This window comes from Hyperolius riggenbachi, chromosome 2, assembly GCF_040937935.1.
Source record: "Hyperolius riggenbachi isolate aHypRig1 chromosome 2, aHypRig1.pri, whole genome shotgun sequence".
NCBI lineage: Eukaryota > Metazoa > Chordata > Amphibia > Anura > Hyperoliidae > Hyperolius > Hyperolius riggenbachi.
This window is the reverse complement of record NC_090647.1, coordinates 254,569,861-254,595,883: the sequence shown is the minus strand read 5'-3', so window position 1 is coordinate 254,595,883 and position 26,023 is coordinate 254,569,861. Positions and strand designations below refer to the sequence as shown.

Genomic DNA, 26,023 nt, shown 5'->3' with positions numbered 1-26,023 from the left:
ACCTGCGGGTCAGCTGACGGCAGAGGAGACTCACGGCACTCCGGATTGGCTGGCTGCAGGGGGCGTGCCAGTCAGGTCTCCTTTGCTTCTTAAGCCTTTGGGCTTCAGTCTGGCGCTGTCTGTTGTCGTGAACGCTTGTGTGTCAGCGCTCAGACCTAGCTTAGCATCCTGTATCATTACTGTGTTATACTTTAGACCAGTTCCAGGGTGTCGAGACCAGGGACCTCACACCCAAGCTTAGGATTCTGTATCATTACTGTGTTATACTTTAGCCCAGTTCCAGGGTGTCGAGACCAGGGACCTCACACCCAAGCTTAGGATTCTGTATCATTACTGTGTTATACTTTAGACCAGTTCCAGGGTGTCGAGACCAGGGACCTCACACCCAAGCTTAGGATTCTGTATGATTACTGTGTCATTACTGTATTATACATTAGACCAGTTCCAGGGTGTCGAGACCAGTGACCTCACACCCAAGCTTAGGATTCTGTATCATTACTGTGTCATTACTGTATTATACTTTAGATCAGTTCCAGGCTGTCAAGACCAGGGACCTCACACCCAAGCTTAGGATTCTGTATCATTACTGTGTCATTACTGTCTTGTTGTTAGACCAGATCCCAGGGGTGATACTAAGGATTTCACACCTAGACTAGGATATTGCTTTATGGCCCTTGTTATCTGTTAGACTAGTTCCCGGGTGTTGATGCCAAGGAGTTCACACCCAGACTAGGATATTGTTTACTGTATTGATCTCCTGTGTATGACTCTTGGCTATTACCTCTGACTCTGATCCTGCCTTCTGATCCTGTACTTTCGCCTATCTGCCTACTTGTTGCTGTACCTATGCCTGATTACCGTTTACTCTCTTGTCTCATGATTCTGTACCTATACGTACCTCTCTGTTGCCGAGCCTTGCCTGTCAGACTACTCTACTCACCAGTGGGCCCTCGCCACTGGTGAGGTGCTGGCTTCACCAGCTCCACTGGTGAAGTAGTTCTGTAGTGCAGTTCTGTTTGTGTTTCAGTTTATCACTACCCTGCAGTATTGTCTGAATCACCCGCTCCTCAGGAGATTGTATTCCAGTTTCAGTGTCCCCAGCTTGCTGGGGTTTGTACTTTATTATTCGGACGGCCTGTGTTCCTTGGGTACCTCGCCAGCACTTCTGTAGAGGCCTGGCCTTTGATAGGTTTAGCTAGTGCCAGCCTGCTTCTCTGTAGGGGCCTACACTACACACTCTGATCTTGGTCTTGCTATACTGGTATTATTGGTGATTCTGCGGATCACACATGATCGGGTATAGCGTCTGCATCATTGGTGATTCCGCAGATCAACAATGATCAGACATCTGAGTTGTGGCACGCAGTCGTCACAGATATGACATGAAGAGATGAACATGTGAACAAATGCACCTTGACCTCAGTCAGAAGAACTTATTGTGCTGTAAATTCTTGAAATGCTTTGATGTCTCTCTGCTAGCAGAAAATATAGAAACTAAACGCAAAAGTCCTCTGCTATTGTCTCACACTTACCCCTCGTGACAAGTGGCCATAAATACACATTACAGCAGTGGTAATTAGAAGCAAAGAAATGGAACAAATAAGAAATGAAAAAAATGCTAAAATAAATTGGCCTGGAGCACTTTCAAGCTTCTAAATAAATCAACTCATTTCTAGTTACCACAACATGTGCACAGGTTTTTTGGTTAGAGCATTTCTGCTTTGAACATTAAGCTTCTAGCTTTTTCTTGGGGCACTACTTAAATGGTTTAAGTTCACTGAAGTGTGCTTCAGGATGCTTGATGGCAGGACCTGCAACCCTTTCTCCACTAGACTGTGCAAAAGAGATGGAGAGTTTGTAGGGACACTGGCAGTTGTTAGAGTAGTCGATTGAAGCAATTCTTTATGTATTGTCATGCTCTGTAATCAGGCCCACTTGAATCTATGTCACATCCCTTTCAAAAAATGACAAATTTCACACCCTGCCTCATCCAATGATCTTTGGTCTCCTCTGTTATTTTCAAATAAATCTCCATCTCTCCAGGATTGCCTACCACATATTACATAATGATAATGATGCAGAAAACCCATACATTTACTGTTCTCATGGCTCATAGTGTTGTAGGTTAAAAAATGGCACATATTAAAAATTCCTAAAATAAAAAGATGGTGTAATGCATTATATTTAGTAATAAAAGGTCTATTTTTTCCAACAATGACACTACTATAGGGGTGAGAAGACCATAGAAAATTGTGAAAAGATGCCAAAATGTTTAATATAAATACAGTGTCGACAAAAAGGGGAAAAAAAAGCCTAAAAACTGTATCTCAGCAAGTCCTTCAAAACCCTGTACAAGCAGATAACCTCTACAGGGGAAAATCAGCGTAATGCTCTCACAACACTGCTGAAATACTGGAAGGCATGTTTTCGGTGGTTTGCTCAGTAATTCCATTGCCATTTTGTCCGTAATAAATAGACTGACTCACAACCAATGTTTCTTACTGTGAAACTAGAGATAAGAACTGATTCATTACATTATTTCTCGAGGAAGAAAAAAGAGAAAGAAGAAAAGAAATGAGCAATCATATTCTGCAAATCAGTTACATTTTTATCTATTTTAAATCAGTGAATCACATGACCTGAAAGAATATTTTACTTATTAATTATGTAAAAGATTGGCAGGTAACCAGGGTAACACAGCTGCAGCCTCCACTCTGAATTTAATCTTTCTGCTTTCCCTGTGGATTTAGTCTGGTCGATGGATTTTGGGAGAGAGAGAGAGAAGACTTATTGAGAATGCAGTGTGTATATTTTTCTTATTTCCCTCTGGCTATTAAATTAAATAAAAGCTTGAGTCTGAACACTCATTTTCTCTATGTTTAGAGCACAAAACAAAGCTCTTGTGAGACTGTGAGCAACAGTTCTGTTTGCTAAGGCATTACAACAGCTGACGTATTTTGTCTGGCATGACTTTTTTTTTTTTTTTTTATTTACTTGTATACAATGACTAACTGGAATAACTGTCCGTCATGAAAGTACATTACCAGAGTAAATGAACATTCTCCTACATCATAATCAGTGGTATAAAAAAGTGCTGTACACAAGCATATTTGCATGTTGCCTGACTGATCAGTAAATATGGTGTCCCTATAGCCACATCTAGTTTGAAATCAACAGAGGGACCAATTTTTAACAGAACATATATTTCATATGCTTTAAGAAAAATGATCAATAATCGGATGAGAATCTGTGTCTGACATCATTCTGATTCTAAACATTCTGTTACAATTGATAGCTGACATAGCACAAGACTATATTTAAAACAGATTTCTTAGACAGATCAAATATATTACGCCACATTCATCCTCTACTGCTTGGATCAAATTATTCAGAATATTAGAATAAGGGTGGTGTTGAGTTATTTTCAGGGGTAAATGGTAACATAAGATGATACAAAGGGAAGCAGGAAATTTGGAGGCCTATGGCCACTCGGAAATTTGAGCACTGCCATAGACCACAACATTAATTGCAGCAATAGTGGCAGTAATTGTATTTACTGCAGGGGCAGGAACCCTTTATTGACTTTCTTACATGCTTCATAAGGCCAGGAGGACTGAGCCATGGTTGGTGATTTAGATCTGCCTGCCTTCATTAGATAACATTCCAGAACATAGTGCCATGTATTGTTTTTATGTCATACTCCCCATTCCCATAATGGAATGGCCATACAAAACAATGCAAGCTTTAATAGTATTTCCACATCTCCATCTATACAAACAAACAAACAAACAAACACAGAACACTTATATCGCGCTTTTCTCCTGGACGACTCAAAGCGCCAGGGCTGCAGCCACTAGGACGCACTCTAAAGGCAGTAGCAGTGTTAGGGAGTCTTGCCCAAGGTCTCCTACTGAATAGTTGGCTTACTGAACAGGCAGAGCCGAGATTCGAACCCAGGTCTCCTGTGTCAGAGGCAGAGCCCTTAACTATTACATTATCCAGCCACCATAATATATAAAAAGTCAGTTGCGTCTAAGATACAACATTCAGCAGTTCTTACCTAAGCAATGAACAAACAAAAGAGTGATAACAACTGACAAACTGTACAATATTTTGACAGAATAGGAAAAGATGGTTTTAGCCTGGCAACAAGAAGAGGAGCTGTCACATGTATTTTCCAATTTCCACATGTTCAGTCCTCCTGTACAGTACACTGACCAACAAAATGGTACTGACAGGATAACATTTTCATAATGGCCTGCATTTTACTGTTCAGCATCAGCAAATATGTCAATGGAGACATGAAACTGACCTTAATGCACGAATAGATATTCATAGACACAGTGTTTGGAATTCAGAAATAAGCTAATATATCTGAATTAACAAGAATTTTATCTACACATAGCCAAATATTTTAAAGAAGGAGCTGCTTTATTCTTCTGTTACAAGATAAACATGCTGCGCTCTACAAATGACTTACCGCGACCAATGGGGAATGTAATAAACATTTAGTGCATTAAAAAGCGATGTAAATTGATGGCACCACTTATAAAATGCAGATCCTGTATCGCTACGGATAAGACACCAGCGAATGTTTTGCTGCACAGCCTGCAAGAATAGAGTCCATGCATTCTCTTTGGAATATGTGAGCCCAGCATTAGTTACCTGAAAAATATTTGGGGAAAATAAGCTCAATTAGAGGAAAATATGACAACAGCTGTGAGGACATTTATATGTTAAAAAAATGTGTAAAGAAATAGTTTAATACAATTTAAATGGAAAATTATACTTGTAGAAAACAATAGAATAGTTTTAGCAATATTTTCTGGCTGGTGATCGCTAAACTTCAGTTAATTAATGACTAGTTAATGTATATTGTTAATTAATTAATCAGGGACTTCCTTGATAAATGAAAATGATCCCCAAACATTTCTCAACGTATTAATGTCTACATTGTTAAAACATTTTTTTCCACCCCTGTAGTCTTTCTCTGGAAGTTGAACTGGCTTGGCTCAACTGCTGCAAGGGTGTTTACTTTGTCTTGATCTTTGATGCACTGGTGCAATTATTAACAAATACATAACATTCCAAAGTCATAGTAACACCATATTAAGACCAAGCTGCTGAAGCCTGGCAAGGAACTAACATAAATGAAAAACTTTCACCCAGCCTTTATTTTATGCCCTCTCTACAAGATATTGAACAGGTCATCATCCTCCATCACCTTTAGCCAATCACTAGGCCGAGGTTGCTACCTCAACAGGAAAGCTTAGAGTGAACTTCCAGACTAAAAATCTACTCGGCGGCACTGAAAAGGCTTGGTGTTTCTTTAACAGTTTCACAGCTTTAGAACTTTGTTTTTCTTACCTAAGCCTTTTTTTTAGCTGCACAAAAGCTAAGCTCCACCCCATCAAAGAAAACTGCCCGGGCATTTTTCCCCTGATGCTGTGCAAAGCATGATGGGATTTCCTATGTTGTTATTCACGTTGCCTAGCAACTGGGAAGGGTGATCAGCACACACAGGGCCGGTCCGCTCATGAGGCGGGGTGAAACTTTTGCCTCAGGCGGCAAATTTCTAGGGGCGGCATCCGCCTGTCCGTGCGGGGAGCCGGCCGCCGAGCTGGAGGGGTAGCTGGCAGGACGGGGGTATTGGGCCTAGCGGCGGGGAGGGGGGGTCGGACCCCCCCCCCTCCCTCGCCTGGGTCCCCCGTCCTCCGCTCCCCTCCAGCCTTACATAGAAGCAGCCGCTATTTGTAAGAGGCACGGGCGGGGAGGACTCACCTCTTCCTCGATCCAGCGTGCGCTCCACTGACGTCACTTCCTGCAACGCTGCAGGAAGTGATGTCAGTGGAGCGCACGCTGGGAAGAGGTGAGTCCTCCTCGCCCGTGCGTCTTACAAATAGCGGCTGCTTCTTCTATGTAAGGCTGGAGGGGAGCGCAGTTCGGGGGACCAAGGCGAGGGAGGGGGGGGTACGACCCCCTCCCCGCCGCTAGGCCCAATACCCCCCGTCCTGCCAGCTACCCCTCCAGCTCGGCGGCCCCCCAGAGCGCCCCCCCCCCCACCCCACCGGGGGGGGGGGGGGGCGGTGGAAAAATTTTTTTTGCCTCAGGCGGCAAAAAGTCTAGGGCCGGCCCTGAGCACACAGGACAGTTGGAACTATGTCTCATGCTCCGTGTCACCTCCTTTCAACCAAAAAGATGTCTACTCTCATGAAATCAAACCTTTGCCTGTTCTTTTAAAATAGGGTGGGTAAGAGATTGTATTACCTAACTATTTTATTTAACATAACTAATGTAACTTAATGACAGTATGTTTGTTTAGGCTTAAGTTCCTCTTTAAGTCCAGGAAAGTCCTGCATTGCTCAAGTCCTCAGCAAACATCACCCAGAAAAGTGGAAATGGTAACAAAAAAAAAAACAGCTTGCTGCATGGGTAGTCTTTCTAGACCTCAGAGCCGCATACCATACTGTAAGACATAAAAATCAGATTTTAAAGATCAGCTGACAAAGTACTACTGCTGACCTACAAAGAAAGGTGAGAAATTGGCACAAACCAGCATAATGGTTTATCAAAATGAATCATCTAGGCCCACTTACTTTTTATTAAATGTAAAGCAAATATCAACCAGTTCACCCAAAATTCAGAGTTTTGTGTATGCAAATGGTTTTGGAATGACTATTCATCCTAAGTATTTAATCAATAAGAAGACACTGCTAAGGAGTCTGAGAACCCAGATTTCTGGTAATAAACTTGACATAAGCAGAAATAAAGTAAAATTTAAACACTGCCCAAAATCCTGTCTGGTTGGACAATACTCTAGACAGCCCACTAACGTACAAAATTCACATTAAATATAAAGCTGAGAGCCAAAGCCAGCACATAAAACAACATACTGCACAAGCTGGCTAACAGTCACTGGAACTTATTTCAAGCAAGACGCATGCAAAGGGACTTGCTCTCTGCAACGCAAATATTAAGTATGACTGCCCAGTGTGGGAGAGGTTGGCACATGAGCATAAGATTTGTCCTGCACATATACAGTATATGCCTGATTATAACCTTAAAACAACCAAGAACTGTAAATACTGGCAGCAATAGCTCCAACTGACATCCATCGTAAAGTTGTGAGCAAGGCTGAGAGGAATCAATATATTATAGATAACCAACATCCTCTGTATGGCCACGGGCCATGTAGAAAACAGTTGCAAAAACAAAACAGTTTTGTGGACTGTGTACAGCCATTGGAATTTTCTGCTGAAGATACTTGGCTTTTCATGTGTTAGTTATATTACACTAGACACCTTCTCTTACTATGCAGCCACCCAGCAATCAATTTCTTCTACTATCACACATGAACACCTGGACCTGAAATAAAATTGTTATTTTATTACACTGACAGTTTTGGAATTATTTGATGTGATTGTGTAGTTTGGGGCAGCTTGTTCACATTGTAATTCATTTTTTGTTGTCCTTTTTTTATTCTGTGGAAGGAAAAACATGATATCACACGAAGAACATACCAACAGATTATATATGAAGTGCAAAGAACTACTGTATGTAGACGTAAAACTGTGAGGTCAATAAAGGCACATAACACTTCACACTTTCTTGAAGTGGAGCTAGTACAGGTAACACACATTAAAAAGAGCTCTAGGCAAACTCTATAAAGAGTTAAACAGATGCTGTAGTATTGAATAATCAGTGTAACTCCGCCAAAATAGAAGATGCAGGGATAACATATCTCTCTCGGCAGCGTGAAATGAAAAGTTACATATCACTTTGGGAAAAGTAGTTACACTTCAATTTATTTAAAGATGAATGAGAGAATCTATTGTACTAATTAAAATGTCACAGTCTGAAACACTTACTGCATGTCTGCTAAAGTCCCCTGTTCCCACATCTCTACTTGCTGTAACACAAACACACACATGCACACACACTAACAATTTTATCATCTATTCTGTACCAGTGACGAAAAGATGCCCGCACAATGTCCTTAAGATCAAGATCCTTATTATGGACATATTCAAGTATATTGACACATCACCAGCTGACATGTTTCGGACCAGTTGGTCCTTAATCATAGCTATTATAGCATGCGAGAGTGCGAAGGGTTAATAGATTTTTGCTGTTTTCTAGCCACACCCCCTTCAGCACCTCCCTTTCCTTAATAACTTATTTAATGTCCTAACTAGAGGCGATGTGCCTGGATATATGTATTTTTTTTATATTTTTTTCTTAATCATAGCTATGATGTGTGAATACACTTGGATACGTCCATAATAAAGGATCTTGATCTTAAGGACATCATGCGGGCATCTTTTCGTCACTGTGTATTACTGGATTGGCTGTCTTGGTCCTGGCTCTGTCCTGGGTTTGTTGTGAGCGGTCCTCCCTAGTGTTTTCTTCTATTCTGTACCAGTCACTTGCTGAAATGAGGCACTCTGTCAGGTAAATTCCCTCTGGTATACTTTATAACACAGTACAAGACTTAGGTGCTGAGTCGCTAAGCCCAAATATTATATCAGTACTAGCTGGTGGTGTGTGCTACACTGCGTGGGGAAAAAGAGTGCACGTGCCATCCCACCTCACATAAGTGTTTGTTATCCCATTCCATCCAATCAATGCCATGATCAAACACAGCGAGTAGAGTAGGGAGGCATGTGCAGGCAGACACAGTGTCATGGCTAATCAGAGCAGGTGAAACAGGAGATAAGTGTGTGCAGAATGGAAGAATGTACAGACATACAGCACAGCCACCACCTTGGAAAATATTATTATAGATAGGATGTTTTTCATGAAATTGCTGTTAGTAATAAAATTGTCCTACATGAATCCCATATAAGGACAAAAAAAAAAGGTGAAAATGCATTAGAATAGGTTCTGCATAATGCAATCATTATCATCTAATATCCCATACTTTTAAGTAGTCAAGTGCCTGCTTTTAACAATCATAGAAATTGGAGCTGAACTGTATAATGCTCTATATAATGAATAATTATACAAATACACAAAGAGAAAGCCCGCCACTATCTCTCCGTCTGCTTTAATTCCCATAAAACATTGCCATCACTATTATAAAGACATATCCAGCATGATACATATAATCAAACCTGGTGCCATTGTAGGTGCAGAGATGGACGAGGGTGGGGTGACCAGGGGGTGATAGGACGGCACAACAGCCGTTTCGCTCTAGTGCATCGCTTGCTCATGTGCTTGTCCTGGGCAAATGGCGTTGTGTTTGAGCGAGTTGAGACCCGCAGGCTCCGCCCATCACGCATACCACTGGCCCAAGGGCCGGTGTTGAAAGAGGTTAAGGGTGAGAGGGCGGGGAATCGGTTTGTACAGCGGCATATACTGTAGAAACCTTATGTAAACATATGCCCATTACAACATATCGTCAAAATACATAAGTCATATTTTGGAATGTCACCATGGCAACACTGATTCTAATTTCTGTTCCATCAGATAAAAACCTTACCCCACCCTCATCCATCTCTGCACCCACAACAGCACCAGGTTTGATTATATGTATTATGCTCGATATGTCTTTGTAATAATGTTGGCAATGTTTTATGGGAATTAAAGCAGATGGAGAGACAGTGCCCGGGCTTTCTCATTGTGTATTTGTACAATACAATACCGCCTGCACGTCATCTTGCACAACCCACAAGCCACCTGTGCACACAGATGGGACTTTATTGATGTTTATAGAGCTGGGTTTGGCATAATCCTTCACCCTAAACTGCCGAGTGCTGAGAAACTTTTTCTTTGTGTGCTCAATAACTAATAATTATATTGAGCTGTCGTTACAAATATTGGTTCAAAAACTGTCAAGTCAAATGTGCCTAGACAGTTGAATTAAATCTCTTCTGCAATTAGCATGGTGGATGTCCACATATGAGGGTCATCTGCCTGAGAATCCTGAAAATAATTAGTTTGTGCATTAGATTGCATTCAGACACCTACCAGTCTAAACGTTCTATTGACTATGTTTCTCTAGTTCTCCTTATAGTGTTTTTAATTTTAATATGTCATGTGTATACAGTATAGATGCCAGATTGTCTGCATTTCTAACCATACCTCACTTCTCATAGCATTGGCTATGGTTGCTTGTTGTTCTAATGTAAACAGATGAGATACTGATCCAAAGACAACAGATTCAGTTATGTAGACCAGTGATGTTGAATCAATGTCTTCTTCTGTGAATAAAAGCATAGTTCTTTGACCCTAAAAAAAATTAAAAAAAATACTTTCATAAATATATGGCATAAGGCATAAGGTATGCAACATGTTAGGAAGTAATAAACCTACCATTAACCAGTTTTGTTTCTTCCAACATTAACATCAAAATGAAAGAAGATAAATATACTACCCTACATATTAAAACTCATTCCACGCTATAGACCTGTAGGATGACTGCTTGCTAATATTTCCCTTGGACAACTACCCTAGAAAGACATCACCTTTGATGCTGGAAACCAGGGTTAGAATCCTTGCTAGAACCAACACCAGTTTGGTCGAGTCCTCCAGGGTGGCCTGGTGTGCGTGCCCTTGGTGACTGAAGCTCTCAAGTGCTTTAAATCCCATAGGAATATACAAGTGATAATATTTACACTTAAACCAACGTTATCTACAACAGATGCTAACACACATATAGAGACATTTGAACATGCTACTCCATTTTATACCTATCTTGCAACTTGCGCAATACCCAATGGGCATATATTTTCTAGTACAAGTACACAATGAACAGCACATGCAAAAGTCATCTGTACTGCTAAAGAGCACCCACAAATGGGTCAATTTATACTTACCTGGGGCTTCTTCCAGCTCCATGAAGTGCTTGGAGTCCCTCGCCATCCTCACCAGCCGCTCCATTCTCTCTGAAATCCTCCCGGGAATTAGGTCAGTCACCGCCAGTTGAGGTCTGCAGCACATGCGTGGCTCGGCAGCACGCACCCCGTTGAGGTCCTTTGCCCAGGAGCATTCTGCACCTGTGCAGTACTACTGCGCAAGTGCAGACTGCTCCAGGTTGCAGGAGCGCAATGGGGGTGCATGCACAGCTGAGGCGTGCATGAACAGGAGAGCGGGGCCGGACTTATTACTGGTAGGTCTTCTGAGAAAACGGATTGACCAGAGATGACATTGAGGGAGCCCAAGCACCTTATGGGGCTGGAGGAAGCCCCAGGTAGGAATAAATTGTTCCACACACGTCATCTCAGGTTTCCTTTAAGTTGGCTTTTGCTACCACTCATCCTAATTCATCCTATAAATGGGTAAGAACATGGTTATGACAGACACATGCCACTGTTCTTTCACTTTCTCTCTCTATCTTTCCTCTCTACCTTTCCTCTCCTCTCTCTCTCTCTCTCTTTCCCAGGATAGACTGGGGGGTATCTGATTCAATTTATCGGCAGTGGATTTCCCCTGGGTTCTTTCTACTGGGCCAATCTTTTATGGATGCCTTATACTCTATGCTCTGTATATACATTGTACTTACTGTATGTATCTACTGATGTGTCTGTATGCATTGTATACTGTATATCTACTGTATCATCACCGACCCTGTTGTGCTAAAAGCAATTCCGGGTACAACTCACATTGTACTTGGCGAAATAAATTCTGATTCTGATCTTCCGACAAAGGAAGGAGAAGAAGAATTATGAACTGACTCAGAAAATCAGGAACACGTACCTTCAATCCAGCTTTTACATAGCTGTCAACGAGCTGAGACTTCAACATTCGAAACCGCTCCTCTTCATTCTCTATTTTTGTATGAGATCCAAACTGGACCACAGTGAATCCAGACAGGTGTGCAGCAAGTCGAGCCATAGTGATGCTTGATCGTGGACAGCCTGCTCCACATAGTAACATGTGCGCACTTCCCTGAGGACTCCAGAGATCGCGGGACAACCGGCACAGCAGATTTACTGTAGCCTAAAGGAAAATGTACTAATTAAATCAGTGCCACCTATAGCTATAACACATATTAGCACATGTCATCAGCATGAACAGCTGTAAAGGTATTTGAATTCTCTACATTATCACTTTTGACACAGTGTGAAGTATACCACTACCATGGCACACTATGATGTGTTTGCATCCTCTGTCAGATTTCTAACTACAGTATATTCAATTTGCCAGTTCGGCTTTTGTAAAACAGAAACACTGTTTATAATACTGCAAATTCCTGTAAATAACTCATAAACTGATAACATGTTATGACATCCATACGTAAAGCTGAATTATTATACCTGTCAGAGATTTGCTATTTTACCCAGACAGTCTTGTGATTTAAACAGCCCTGCAGTACTTTCACAGTCAGTTAGTGGATGGATTGCTTCCTATTTCAGATTTGCAGTTCCCATGTCAGCTGCCCCGCTTTCTACCCAATGAAGGAACGGTATGATGAAGCCGATTGACTATCCAAAGCAAATGGCTGGCTATTTTTTACCAGACTGATTTACTGGCTCAGACAGCACAAAAATGTGCTTGGACACATCTTATTAGTGCTGCCCAGATACACATGGGCAGTAACAGTTATGGATAATCAGAGATGAGATATTTAAATCCTGTTCTATGTAGGTAGGCGTTCATTGGCCAGTTCTTCCTAAGTCAAACTGACCTCAGGAAGGAAGACACTTAGGGCTCAGACACTCTATAAGCGCTTTTCTGAGCAGTTTTTGGCCTCCAGAGCTTTCCGAGAGCTTTGTAAGAAACGCTCTCATTGACTTACATTAAAATCGCTGTAAAATCACGATTGAGGTAAAATCACACGACTTTACCATGATCGCGATTTTACCATGGTTTTACTGCAATTTTAATTTAAGTCAATGGGAGTATTTTTTAAAAAAGCTCTCAGAAAGCTCTAGAGGCCAAAAATTAAGGGGCCAAAGGCCAGCTGCGACTGACTGACAGGGCTGTATATAATGCAAGTGGGCCACACACACACAAAAAAAAAGATCACAAGAACAAGATTAGCTCTCAAAAGAGCTGTTGAGGGGTGCTTTTTTTTAGCAATAACAATCAGCAAGGAGCAAGCTAAGAAGCCTACAAGATCCTAACTAAGCTTTCCCTATAGGTCTCTGCACAGCAGCTCTCCCTTCTCTAATTACTGCAGGCACACAAGTGAGTCCAATGCCTGATGCTGCCTGCCTTTTATAAGGGGGGGAGTGGCTCCAGGAGGGAGTGTAGCCTGATTGGCTACAATGTGCCTGCTGACTGTAATGTAGAGGGTCAAAGTTGACCCTAATGATGCACTATGGGGCGAATCAAACTTCCGGAAAAGTTTGCGGTTCTCCGCGAATGCGTACCACCGAAGTTCGCCGGGAACCGTTCGCCGGCGAACCGTTCGAGCCATCTCTAGTTTTTACAGGTAGTTGCACAGATTACAAAATAAATTGCACATAGCACTTTAATTATGTTCTGATCCCATGATATTTAATTGTACATCAATTTAAGAATTAGACATCCTCAAAGCAACTTATTGTCTTATACTTATGCATTACGAATGTACTTTATTTGCAAGATTTATATTGCGAAGCACTTTGTCTTTTCACTATACTTGTATAACGAGAGAGCACCTTTTTGTTATTCAGAAGTCTATTTATATGCACGTATCACTTTGCTGAAAGCTGAATTTCTAACCATATAGGGTTCCGGAAGGGAACTGTCTGGTTACTAGCAATCACTGAATAATTGGGTACGCTGTGTTGGCGGGTGGTAAACAGATATACTCATTTTTATGTGTTTATAATCATTTCCTGTCAATGATTAATTTTTCTCATATAAATAAAGATTGAGTTTTCCTATAGTGGTGCTGAAACTCTGGGCCATGTTTTAGTGTGCTTTGTACACCTTTACATAGATGTGTTAAGACTGTACAATCAAGATTGGATCAGTGAAGGGCACCTTACATTTTCTCCAAATCTGCCCTTCTTCAGGATTAGTTATACCATACAGTCTAGTCACCTAGTCACTAGCATAGACTGTATGTATATATTTCAAAGCAGCACGGTGGCAAAGTGGTTAGCCCTCTTGCCTTGCAGCACTGGGTCCCTTGTTCGAATCCCAGCAAGGTCAACATTTGCGAGGAGTTTGTATGTTCTCCCCGTGTCTGCATGGGTTTCCTCTGGGCACTCTGGTTCCTCCCACATCATAAAAACCTACAGATAGGTTAATTGGCTCCCCATACAAATTGACCCTAGACTACGATACATACACTACATGATACATATGTAGACTAGACTGTGAACTCCTCCATGATACAGTTAGTGACAAGACAATATACTCTGTACAACACTGCGGAAGATGTAGGCGCTATATAAATACTAAATAATAATAATATAGTAGGTGTATATGATTTGATAAATCAGCTTTGTTGTTCTTATTTACACTATTATGCATTGCTAATTTATCAAGAAATAAATATGCCAGCCTTCAAGTCTCTCAGAGCAGGTGTGCTTTAATAAAATGCATTCATTTCTAGTATCTCAGAATAAGCTTGCTTTTCCATTTCAACTTCTTACGAAAAAAATGCCACATACAGTTTCTGAGAAACATTTACCTGCACAATAACATTCTTATTTCTCCTTCACAAATGATTGACTGCAGCAACAGAAGCAGAACAGTGGCTGTACACTCATTATATTTATTAGTACAGTGTGCATGTTCCATTGTCTTTCTCAGGAAGTCAATAGCGGGAATGCAAAAAGCACGCTGAAGAATCAGACCCTTGAGGGATGCTGGGTTAGGCTACAAATCCAACCCAACAGGAAAACACTTATTCCCAAAAACACATAAGGCACATAAGGCTAAAGTAAACAAAAAAACTATGCATGACAACATGTTGCCGTTCCACTTAATTGATTCTTAGATAAATAGAATCATAGAGAACAGCATCTGTCTTCAAATGAAACTACATTTTCAACAAGTTAATTCATTCAATAGAGGATTTCAGTGAGGGAAACAGATCAATATGTCTGCTGCTTGAGTTAGCTATTCTTTTCAGCAGGCACACAATGATCCCTTCAATAATGCATTAGGCGGCAGGCGATGAATGACAGGCGAACAAGTCACAGCAACTGACCTGATAAAATGTGATGCTCATTCTGGGATTCACTTTGTTGTATTCTCTCAGTGCTTCTGTTAGCAGCTGCTTCACATGGACTGAATCAAACGTTTCTTGGTACCCATCTAGGATGTGAGTGCTGCTTCCGGCCTTCTCGTTTTTCCTGTACAAATTCACATCCTGCTGCTTGGCTATAGTAGAGATTAACCCACCATCATCCTCTACAATGTTACTAAACAGGGGTTGCTTAGAGTCCACAATAGCCTGAACCTGTAATATATTGCAGGGCATGGAACACTTTACCAAATTCATTACATAATTTAGAATAAATATTACTTTCAGTGGATCTCTAGTCAACACAATTAAAAGACCACTATCGTAAAAAATTGAAACATTTTAAATACATACTTGTAAGAAGTAAATTTCCCCTGGAGTAAAATGCACTATAAATTAATTTTCTCCTATATTGCTGATGATTGCAATAGGCAGTAAAAATCTGACAGATGGGACTGGTTTGGACTAGTTCTTCTTCTCATAGGGGATTCTCTGTTTGTTCTTTATTCTTTACAAAATACTCTCAGGAAAAAAATCAATACAAAGATGCCGGCTAGCCTCCCTGGCATTTGGACTGAGCAAGCACCATTCAAGTAAATGCTTTTGAAAATAAAGAAAACCCCTTCCGCCAGGATAAAAGTAAATTACACGTTATCTGATAGCTTTCTCTTAGGCAATGGGACTAGGCAGGGGTGCCCGCTGTCACCACTTATCTTTGCCCTGTCACTGGAACCCTTTTTAACAGAAATACGGTCCAATCCAGATATTCATGGCGTGCAGATCAAATCTAAAGAATACAAAATAGCAGCCTATGCAGATGATTTAATCTTCTTCATTACTGAACCATTAATAACGTTTCCCAACTTACTACAGGCTTTTGATAACTTTGGCAAACTGTCCTATCTGAAAATAAACTACAGCAAATCCGCCGCCCTGAATATCTCCCTACCAGACCCAATAGCTAATCAATGCCAACAGAATTTTCCATTTAAATGGGAACCCCACAAATTCACATATCTAGGCATTCAGATCACTAGGAAATTACCTGACTTATTTAGAGAAAACTACATCCCCCTCATGGAGGCAATTAGACGAGACCTGGGGAAATGGAGTGGTAAACCCCTTTCATGGTTTGGGAGAATAGCTAGTGTCAAAATGACAACTCTTCCCTAAATTCTCTATCTATTCCAAGCCCTTCCAATCCATATCAATAAGAAATGGATTAAAACACTGCAATCATTGATCACAAAATATACCTGGGGAGCTAAACCATCCAGGCTAAAAAAGTCGAAACTGTGTTTCCCGAGAGAAAGAGGAGGACTGGGCCTCCCAGAACTATGGTCATACTACCAGGCTACCTTACTTTGTAGAGTCGCAGACTGGCATTGTAATTTAGAAGCTAAAGATTGGGTGAGGCTTGAAAAGGAAATCTTCCCCAGACCTATACTATGGCTACCGTGGTGTCCTTCACTAAAGGCAGCTACGGACATGATCTCAGAAGTCAACGCCCACCCCCTGATAGGAACCACCTTAAAGAATTTCAAAAATTTGTGTGGAGATACCTCAATCTCTTCAATTCCAGGCCCGTTAACCTCTCTACGCTACAACCCTGATTTCCCACCTGGCCATTATCCAAAATTCCTATCCTCGCTCTCGCTCTTCCCTAACTTACTAATGGGAGACCTAGTGGCTGATGGGACCCTCCCCCCTTATACTGAGCTGGCCGCAAAGGCTACGGGGGATATACCATTCTGGGCATACCTGCAAATCAGAAGCTACACACAACAAATAGGTAATATTGGAGCCTTATCTCGACCACTCACTTTCTTTGAAACTCTTTGTAAGCAATCAACCCCCCAAAGACACCTGCTATCTCGTCTTTATAAATACATCTTAGAAAAGACACAGAAACCCAAATTCCTATTTAAAGAAAACTGGGAGAAGATCCTAAGCAAACAATACTCTGACGATGAATGGTCTAAAATTTGCACTCTCGCATTCAAAAGCTCCCCGAACTCAACTACGCAAGAATGTAACTTCAAATTGCTTTCTGAATGGTACAGAACCCCTGTGACATTACACAAAATGATCAGCACCATCCCTAATGTCTGCTGGAGATGTAACTCCGCGGAGGGAGACCTACTCCACATTTGGTGGTCTTGTGATGGGATCAGGGGGTTCTGGGCAATGGTATGTAAGTACATTAAAAAGATTACCACAGTAGATGAGCCGCTTTCCCCAGATCAATACCTGCTTCACTCATGCCAAGACACCCTACATCACTACAAATCCTCTCTGTCCTGCCAAATGATAAATGCTGCCAAGGCATGCATTCTAATATTATGGAAAAAAAACACCACTCCAACACTTAAAGTCTGGTTCGAAAAGATTAATCACATCTATGACATGGAGGAATTGATAGCGCTGAAAGCACACAAGGGAGATAAGTTTTATAAAACATGGGCTCTATGGATAGATTTTAAGGATAGTGATGACTACAAACAAGCTCTTAATTCTACTCCCCATGTCCTAGGTGACTGATCATGAAAGTCTTTGTATCTAACTAGTTTACCCGCCCCTATTTATTATTTAACCCTTGGTCTTCAACAATAGCGATACTACGCAGAAGGTCTCCTGTTGCCTGGGGTGGGTCAATCACTAATCACTAATACTTAACCTTCTTAAGGCCTTTCTATCTCTCTAAGCAGGGGGGTTGAACCGTGTAACTTGTAACTTGTAACTTGACTACTGAACAGACGGTGCTTGTTTAAAATGCTGCTGTATAATTGTTACTCAAGCTTTGTCCTGTATATCCGTTATAATTTGTTTCACTACGCTGATGAGTCCCCATCTGCTGGGACCATTTGTATATGGATGTTTTATGATTCAATAAAAATTGTTTAAAAAAAAAAGAAAATAAAGAAAACCCTGAGAATTTTCCATAAGGAGATGAACTAGTCCAAAACCTCTGAAAGGGTACGTTTGTTATCAATAATCTTGTTGGTGGAAATGCCTCTTCCCTCTCCACCAACGCTACCCCCTCCCCACCCCACCCCAGAGAAAACCCTTACATTGGCTGAAGCATACTCCTTGGCGACAGTCCATTTTGTAGAGATAAATGATACATTCTACCTTTTGGATCAGCTTTTCACTGTCTGATTCTTAGAAAAGCATGGAAATATGACATGGACCCTTATTTAATTTACCTATTTTCCTAGAAGATATTTTTTCCATCTTCTGCTTAAAACTACTTTTCAGCACTCCGTATTTTAAAAAGTACCAAAAAGTATTTATTAAAAAAAATATAAAATTATTTAGAGTATTTTTTTGCTTGCTGGTGACTTAAAAAGCATTTTATTGATAAGGTTTGAGAATATCACCTAGGGGAAAGCTTAGGGGAAATAGTGAATTTAATAAGGGCCATTGTCACCTAATTTTCAAGATTTACATCAGGGATATGACTTCATTAGGAGGCAGAAGTTCTATTAAGTTTTAAAAGACTTTGACATACCTCAAAAAATGTACGCACTTCTTGGAAAACAAAAATGGAAGATACATAGGCATGTGTGTTAAAGGGACTGTGCAGAAACTATGGAAAGATGCATACCATTTTGAAGCTCTCTTTCTCCTCTTTCCAATGATATATAAACCGCCACCCTACGCCTTTTAATTTTCGCTATTTTTGCGATCGCAATCGAGGCCACCACGATTTCGATCGCAAAAATATCGAAAACTAAAAGGTGTAGGGCAGCGGTTTATGTGTCATTGGAAAGAGGAGAAAGAGAGCTTCAAAATGGTATGCATCTTTCCATAGTTACTTGTATTACACAGGACGACTTTTCCCCAAATTCGGCAGCTGAATGGAGCTGCCGACTTTGGGGAAAAGTCGTCTTGTGTAATACAAGCAACTATGGAAAGATGCATACTATTTTGAAGCTCTCTTTCTCCTCTTTCCAATGATATATAAACCGCCGCCCCCTGCGCCTTTTAGTTTTTGAAATTTTCATGATCGAAATCGAGTTTGCCACGATTTCGATCGTGAAAATAGCGAAAACTAAAAGGCGTAGGTCGGCGGTTTATATATTGTTGGAACCTCTTTAATGGAAAGATGCATACCATTTTGAAGCTCTCTTTCTCCTCTAGAAAGAGAGCTTCAAAATGGTATGCATCTTTCCATAGTTTCTGCACTGCTCGGAATCCCTTTAAAGAATTAAAGAGAAACTCCAACCTAGAATTGAACTTTATCTCAATCAGTAGCTGATACCCCCTTTTACATGAGAAATATAATGCTTTTCACAAACAGACCATCAGGGGGCGCTGTATGACTGATTTTGTGCTGAAACCCATCCCACAAGAAGCTCTGAGTACCGTGGTACTTTTGGCAGTTTGTTACAATGTAACAAGGTTCACAGACAGGAATTAGCTGTTTACAGCTGTCTCTAACAGCCAAAACAGCTAGGAGCAGCTACATAACCTGCCCACAGTAAAAATGTCACCATGTAATAAATGTCAGAATGTAAATCGGGGAGAGGAAAGATTTTACAATGAGCAAACACTGACTAAATCATTTATACATAATTATGGTAAAAAATGAAGCACTTTTTTACTACATTATTTTCACTGGAGTTCCTCTTTAAGAGAATCAGCTAACAGACCCCTTAAATTACACATGGATTAAAGCAAGGAGATGGACTGACTCCAGTGAGCAAATAATTCCATAAATAATAATTATAAGGAATATGGATGGATGGAGACCAGTTGGAAGACACAGAAAGAGAAGGCTTCATGAAGTTAGCAAAGATGCCATATAACTATTTCACATACGCAACTGGAGGTAAGTAGCAATGGATAAGAATGAAGGAGACCAGGGCCCAATAGAACTGTACTGCCATTTGAAGCAGAAGTATGTATGTATCATTTTCAAGCTGAACTCATATATCTGTAGCCTGTAGTCAGGTCTAACAGTAGCTTTCTGCATTTTACTTCCTTTTTCTGTCTGTGGACAGGAAGCAGGAAGAACAATGGTCAGACCTGATCTGTAAATCATGTGCATAAACCTTTCCTACAGGAATGTAGAGATATTAAGATATTAGGTAGAGTAGGGCCTACACAGTATACAGGTTGCTGAGGAGAACTAAACATAAGCAATAACAAGTCAAAGGCTTTCCAGGACTCTTCAAGGAAACAAAATCAGTAAAGCATTAAAAATGTATTACTGACTAAAGAGTGATTTGAGGACAACTTAATAAATGTATTCCATAATTACACTTATCCTTTAACAACTGTATAAAATCAGCAATGACATTCAGTGCTTAAGTTTCAGTTTAGTGCACTCTGACTGTGTCTTGTCTGTGGGTGTTATGACACAGAAATTCTCTTTGGCTCAAACCAATATATAAAGCACAATCACTCACTAAAATGTCACACATTATTGTGTTACATACCATCTCTTGCCAAAGTCCAAAATTAAACGGAGGCAGGGTACTGTTATCCCAAACTGTGTGTGATAATAAAATTGTGAAAGTGTTCTTGTTATTTCTGGCACTAAGCTTCTTTAGTCTGAAAAGGCTTCTGACCCAGAATATTTGTACTCATAATCCACAGAGATTCTAACGTTGCTGCTGACATTAACTGTCTATAACATTTGCCATCTGAAATTGAAGCCTGCCATTGTACAATGCGGAGTTAAGTGCTTGTATCTGTTCAGTAAAAGAAATGGGAATACTGGAATCTATTTTTAAACAACAGATTGTTTAAGATGAAACTCCAGGCAAACCGCTAAATGCTCACCTGCAGCACGGCATATGTGAAATGTCTAACCTGCCAAAACAGATAGATCACAACATGCTGACTGAGCTATAAAGTGCCCCAACACATTCACAGTGGTCTCTCCTATAAGTAGGCTCACAGTATAATGATCAATATAATGTAATGATCTGCTCAGCTGCCTGTGCAGGCAGGCAGCTTTTTGACCATTGTTTAGGTTTGCATGCTGCAGGACTCTGGAAAGGAGAGCTTCTGTCAGTTTTGCAGCTTGTGTTTGCTGAGGAATTTGCATACGTTGTCATGCAAATTGCCTGGCCACATTCATTGGAGGCGTGTACTATAAGTACTATGTGAAACACTCCTGGAGGAGTGTCAGCCTTACTCTCTGTTTGAAGATCAGCTTAGAGTAATTCCTGGAAAACTGCACTAGGCAGGTTTCCTTAATGCAGTTAGGATTGCTAATCTGTTTGTTTGTTCTGTTGCGATTGTCCTGTCCCAGCGGTGGTCGACAGGAAATGGTTCTAATCTCTGTTCTTGGAGTATAGCTGGTGCAGCGGTTGCTACCAGCTATCTCTTCTGATCTGTCTCACTTGGATCGCACTAGCATCTTGCGCTAGCGCTGTGGATGCTTCTGTTCTGTCTCCTTGGATCGCGCTAGCCACTTTCCGCTAGTGCTGTGGATCCTTCTGTTCTGCTACTCTGTACCTGGATCGCGCTAGCCACTTTCACTAGTGCTGTGGATCCTTCTGTTCTGCTACTCTGTCTGCCTGGATCGCACTCGCCTAGCGCTAGTGCTGTGGATCCTTCTGTTTTGCTACTCTGTACCTGGATCGAACTAGCATCCTGCGCTAGTACTGTGGATCCTTCTGTTCTGTCTTCCTGGATCACGCTAGCCACTTTCACTAGTGCTGTGGATCTTATCTCTCGCTTGTCCCTGTTTTCGTGTGTCTGTCTTGTCTGCTACGAACGCTTGCTGGAGGCTCGGTGAGGTAACCGTTAAGCAAGCGCTCGCGTCCTCTGTTACATGTTTGTCTGTCGATGGTTAGTTAGGTGTGCTTGTCTCTATTGTGCTTATCACGTGGAGACCGCGCATGAACGCGTGCACTGTTGCGAATGAGTGCGGTGTTCTCGTTCAGTTAGCGTTTGTTGTTTTCCGTATCTCCTCATTGTATGATTTGCTGTGCCTTTGCTATCCTCATATTCTGTTCTGATCTGCCTTGTGTCACTTTTGGCAATCGCCTTTCTTGCGGTTGCGTTTCTGTTTCGTATCTGCTGTTGTGTGTGCGCTGTCGCGGGGTGGCGACTAGATTGACGCACACACATACAAACTGTCCCTTTGCTCGTTCTCATTCACAATCGCTTCCCTTGCGATTGCGTTCTGCGCTTCGTACAATTCCTGTCTGGCATTTGTGGAGGTACAGAGGATTGGTTCCTCTGCACTCCTCAGCGCCATCTGCCGACAGGAATTTTCCTCTACGGGTGCGTAGCACCTTTTGCTGGGTTCCTGCAATTATACGCTTGTGGAGGATTTCCGCTGTATCAGCGCACGCGTTGTGCGCTGATCACGGAGAAAGTTCCACAATCGTTACATATAATCAGAATGATCTGAATGAATGACTGATTCAAATAAGCACATCAAATTGCCATTAAAAAATTATAAATCACCAGACTTTCATCAGTGCCTACAGATTCAATCTTAACTTTATGACACAGGGAATCAATAAATTATTATTTGCATCTCAAACTGATTACTTTATGTCACATTTGTTCTGTTGCTTTAAACTGTCTAATAAATTGTTTAGACTGATGATTCATTTAGATTGCTTAGCGATTGGCCATAAATAGATGCAGCTAAGGTGACTGCAGAAGACAGCACTTGGTACTCAACTGTTATCAGTATTTTATTTAAGAAAAAAGCAAATCATTTTGCTATGTATTTGCTGGCGTATTTCACGTATGTAGTTTTAGTGAAAACCGTAGTGACTGAATGAAGTACTGTTTTTGAATTCCGGATTTGTTTTCCAACTAAATCCAATTCTGAACAAAACAAATTCTAAAAGCAATCATGTTGATTAGTGTAAATGGTTAGCATTACCTTTGCAACTGGACTTTTGAGATTCAAATCAGAGTTGGAGATTGTTCTCATGAAGAATGAGGACAAGGGTTCCAATAACAAATGTCAAATGTAGGATTTCTGCTCCCTTTGTGTATCTTGGAGTTATTCTTTAAAATGTCTGTACAGTAAGATTCTTTAAAATGTCTGTACAGTAAGATTTGCTGCAACGTGCTGTGGGGCTGAAGTTAGGAGGACTGTCCCCATCAGAGACAAAGGCAGAAACATAACCTAAAACTGGCTTTATTCCATTTCCACTCTATTCAGCAATAAAAAGTGAATGTATTGGGCCTGATTTACAAAGCGGTGCTAACAGTTAGCACACTGGTGAAAAGCCCTTTATCATGCCTAAACTCAGTTTAGGCATGATAAGTTTAGGTGTGATAAGTTTAGGTGTGATAAATTAAGGTGTGATAAGTTTAGGCGTGATAAGTTTAGGTGTGATAAGTTTAAGCGCCAACTGGGTTAGCACCGCAGTGCACAGCAAAGTTTTGCGCTAGCAAAGTCTGGTGCACATCGCATAAAGTTTAATGGCGCTGTTTTGCGTGCGGGACTTTGAAAGTGATCTAAACTTATCTAAACTTATCATGCCTAAACTTATCACACCTAAACTTATCATGCCTAAACTTATCACGCTTAAACTGGCTTTTCACAAGCGTGGTGCAATGGTTATCATGCCTAAAGTCTCTAACTGGGTTAGCACCGCTTTGTGAATCGAGCCCACTGTCTTGGCTTTTACTTTAACAAGAAAACAAGTGCAAAATTACATTTCACATGTATGTTAGATCATAAAATGTATAAAAATGATTACATTGATTTGCCATAGACTACTGTACAGGTCCTGTAATTCTGATAACTTTGTTGACCGAAGTCAGAAATATCCACTTTACCTCTGCTTCATTCATGAACACTTTTTGCACTGCTATGGTGAGTTCCTGTACATATCGACTATGATCCACTGAGCTGGACATCCGGTGACCATATACCCAATCACACTCATGCCTCCACAGCCTCAGCAGCTTGTCAGCCGTGGTTCCTCCATCCAGAGATAGACAGATATTCCTATAAGGTAAACATACAAAGAACTCAAATAGGGCATACACATTTTTGAGAGAAGGACACAAACTTTTGTTTTGTAAAACACAAAAGTAAGAGACAATTGTAGGAACCAGTTATCATATTGTTTATTTCAACGCTCCTTCATTTGAAACTAAAATATGCATTTCATTTATATTTTTAATACCTACAGTACGGCTATAACCAGTAGGCTTGGAAGGGAGATAAGTGACCTGCATTGGCTTCCTTCCTGCAGACCCCCATGCTCATAAGGGTGTGACTGCAGAATGCTTTCTATTTCTCGTTCAGTAATGAATTAGCTTATGTATATTCTGTTGCTAAGGCAGGATGGACCATATAAGGGGGAGAATCACTGCTTGCCACTTGAGTCAGACACATCATAAATGTCCTAGATTATTATTATCTAGTTAGCAACAAGCAACATGAGTGTGTACTAATGTTCCCTCTGGGATTACCGTACTTCATTCATGTAGAAGAAAACAAAAAATAGGTTTCCAAGGCCTTACAAAGAGCTTCCCATTATATATTTCATTGCTTGCTGGGGTTCCATCACTTTCACCAACTAGTAGCAAATATTAATAACCCAAAACATCAAAGGCGGTGTCTTTAACCACTTAACGACCGCCCACTGATCACCTGTCAATCACCTGTCAATCACCCATCAATCACCCCCTGTCACTGCCACCCATCAATCAGCCCCTAACCTGCCCCTTGCGGGCAATCTGATCACCCACACCAATAGATCGCCCGCAGATCCGACGTCAGATCACCTCCCAAGTGCATTGTTTACATCTATTCTCTACCCTAAACACCCATCAATCACCCATCAATCACCCCCTATCACCACCTGTCACTGTTACCCATCAGATCAGACCCTAATCTGCCCCTTGCGGGGACCCAATCACCCGCCTACATGCTCAGATTGCCCTCAGACCCCCCCTTATCAATTCGCCAGTGCATTATTTACATCTGTTCTTCCCTGTAATAACCCACTGATCACCTGTCAATCACCTGTCAATCACCCATCAATCATCCCCTGTCACTGCCACCCATCAATCACCCCCTGTCACTGCCACCCATCAATCAGCCCCTAACCTGCCCCTTGCGGGCAATCTGATCACCCACACCAATAGATCGCCCGCAGATCCGACGTCAGATCACCTCCCAAGTGCATTGTTTACATCTATTCTCTACCCTAAACACCCATCAATCACCCATCAATCACCCCCTATCACCACCTGTCACTGTTACCCATCAGATCAGACCCTAATCTGCCCCTTGCGGGGACCCAATCACCCGCCTACATGCTCAGATTGCCCTCAGACCCCCCCTTATCAATTCGCCAGTGCATTATTTACATCTGTTCTTCCCTGTAATAACCCACTGATCACCTGTCAATCACCTGTCAATCACCCATCAATCATCCCCTGTCACTGCCACCCATCAATCACCCCCTGTCACTGCCACCCATCAATCAGCCCCTAACCTGCCCCTTGCGGGAAATCTGATCACCCACCCACACCAATAGATTGCCCGCAGATCCGACGTCAGATCACTCCCAAGTGCATTGTTTACATCTGTTCTCTACCCTAAACACCCACTAATTACCCATCAATCACCCACTGTCACTGCTACCCATCAGATTAGACCCCTATTTGCCCCTAGGGCACTCAATCACCTGCCCACACCCTCAGAACGCCCTCAGACCCCAGCCCTGATCACCTCGCCAGTGCATTGCTTGCATCTATTCCCCCCTCTAATCACACCTTGAGACACCCATCAATCACCTCCTGTCACCCCCTAGCACACCTACCCATCAGATCAGGCCCTAATTTGCCCTGTGTGGGCTCCTGATCACTCGGCCAAACCCTCAGATCCCCCTCAGACCCCTTTCCGATCACCTCCCCAGTGCATTGATTGCATCTATTTTCCCCTCTAAC

The 26,023-nt window shown here is 41.5% G+C and overlaps 1 protein-coding gene across 1 annotated transcript in view; it reads right to left on the bottom strand.

Moving 5' to 3' along the window:
• The window catches only part of LOC137544945 (uncharacterized), a 648,464-nt gene that overhangs the window by 323,352 nt on the left and 299,089 nt on the right, over positions 1-26,023 (bottom strand). The window contains exons 63-67 of the mRNA XM_068266042.1: positions 23,897-24,068; positions 15,092-15,343; positions 11,698-11,940; positions 10,084-10,230; positions 4,481-4,665 (exon numbers count right to left, since the gene is read on the bottom strand). Of these exons, the coding sequence (XP_068122143.1) occupies positions 4,481-4,665; positions 10,084-10,230; positions 11,698-11,940; positions 15,092-15,343; positions 23,897-24,068 (999 nt within the window). The remainder of the gene's footprint in view (positions 1-4,480; positions 4,666-10,083; positions 10,231-11,697; positions 11,941-15,091; positions 15,344-23,896; positions 24,069-26,023) is intronic.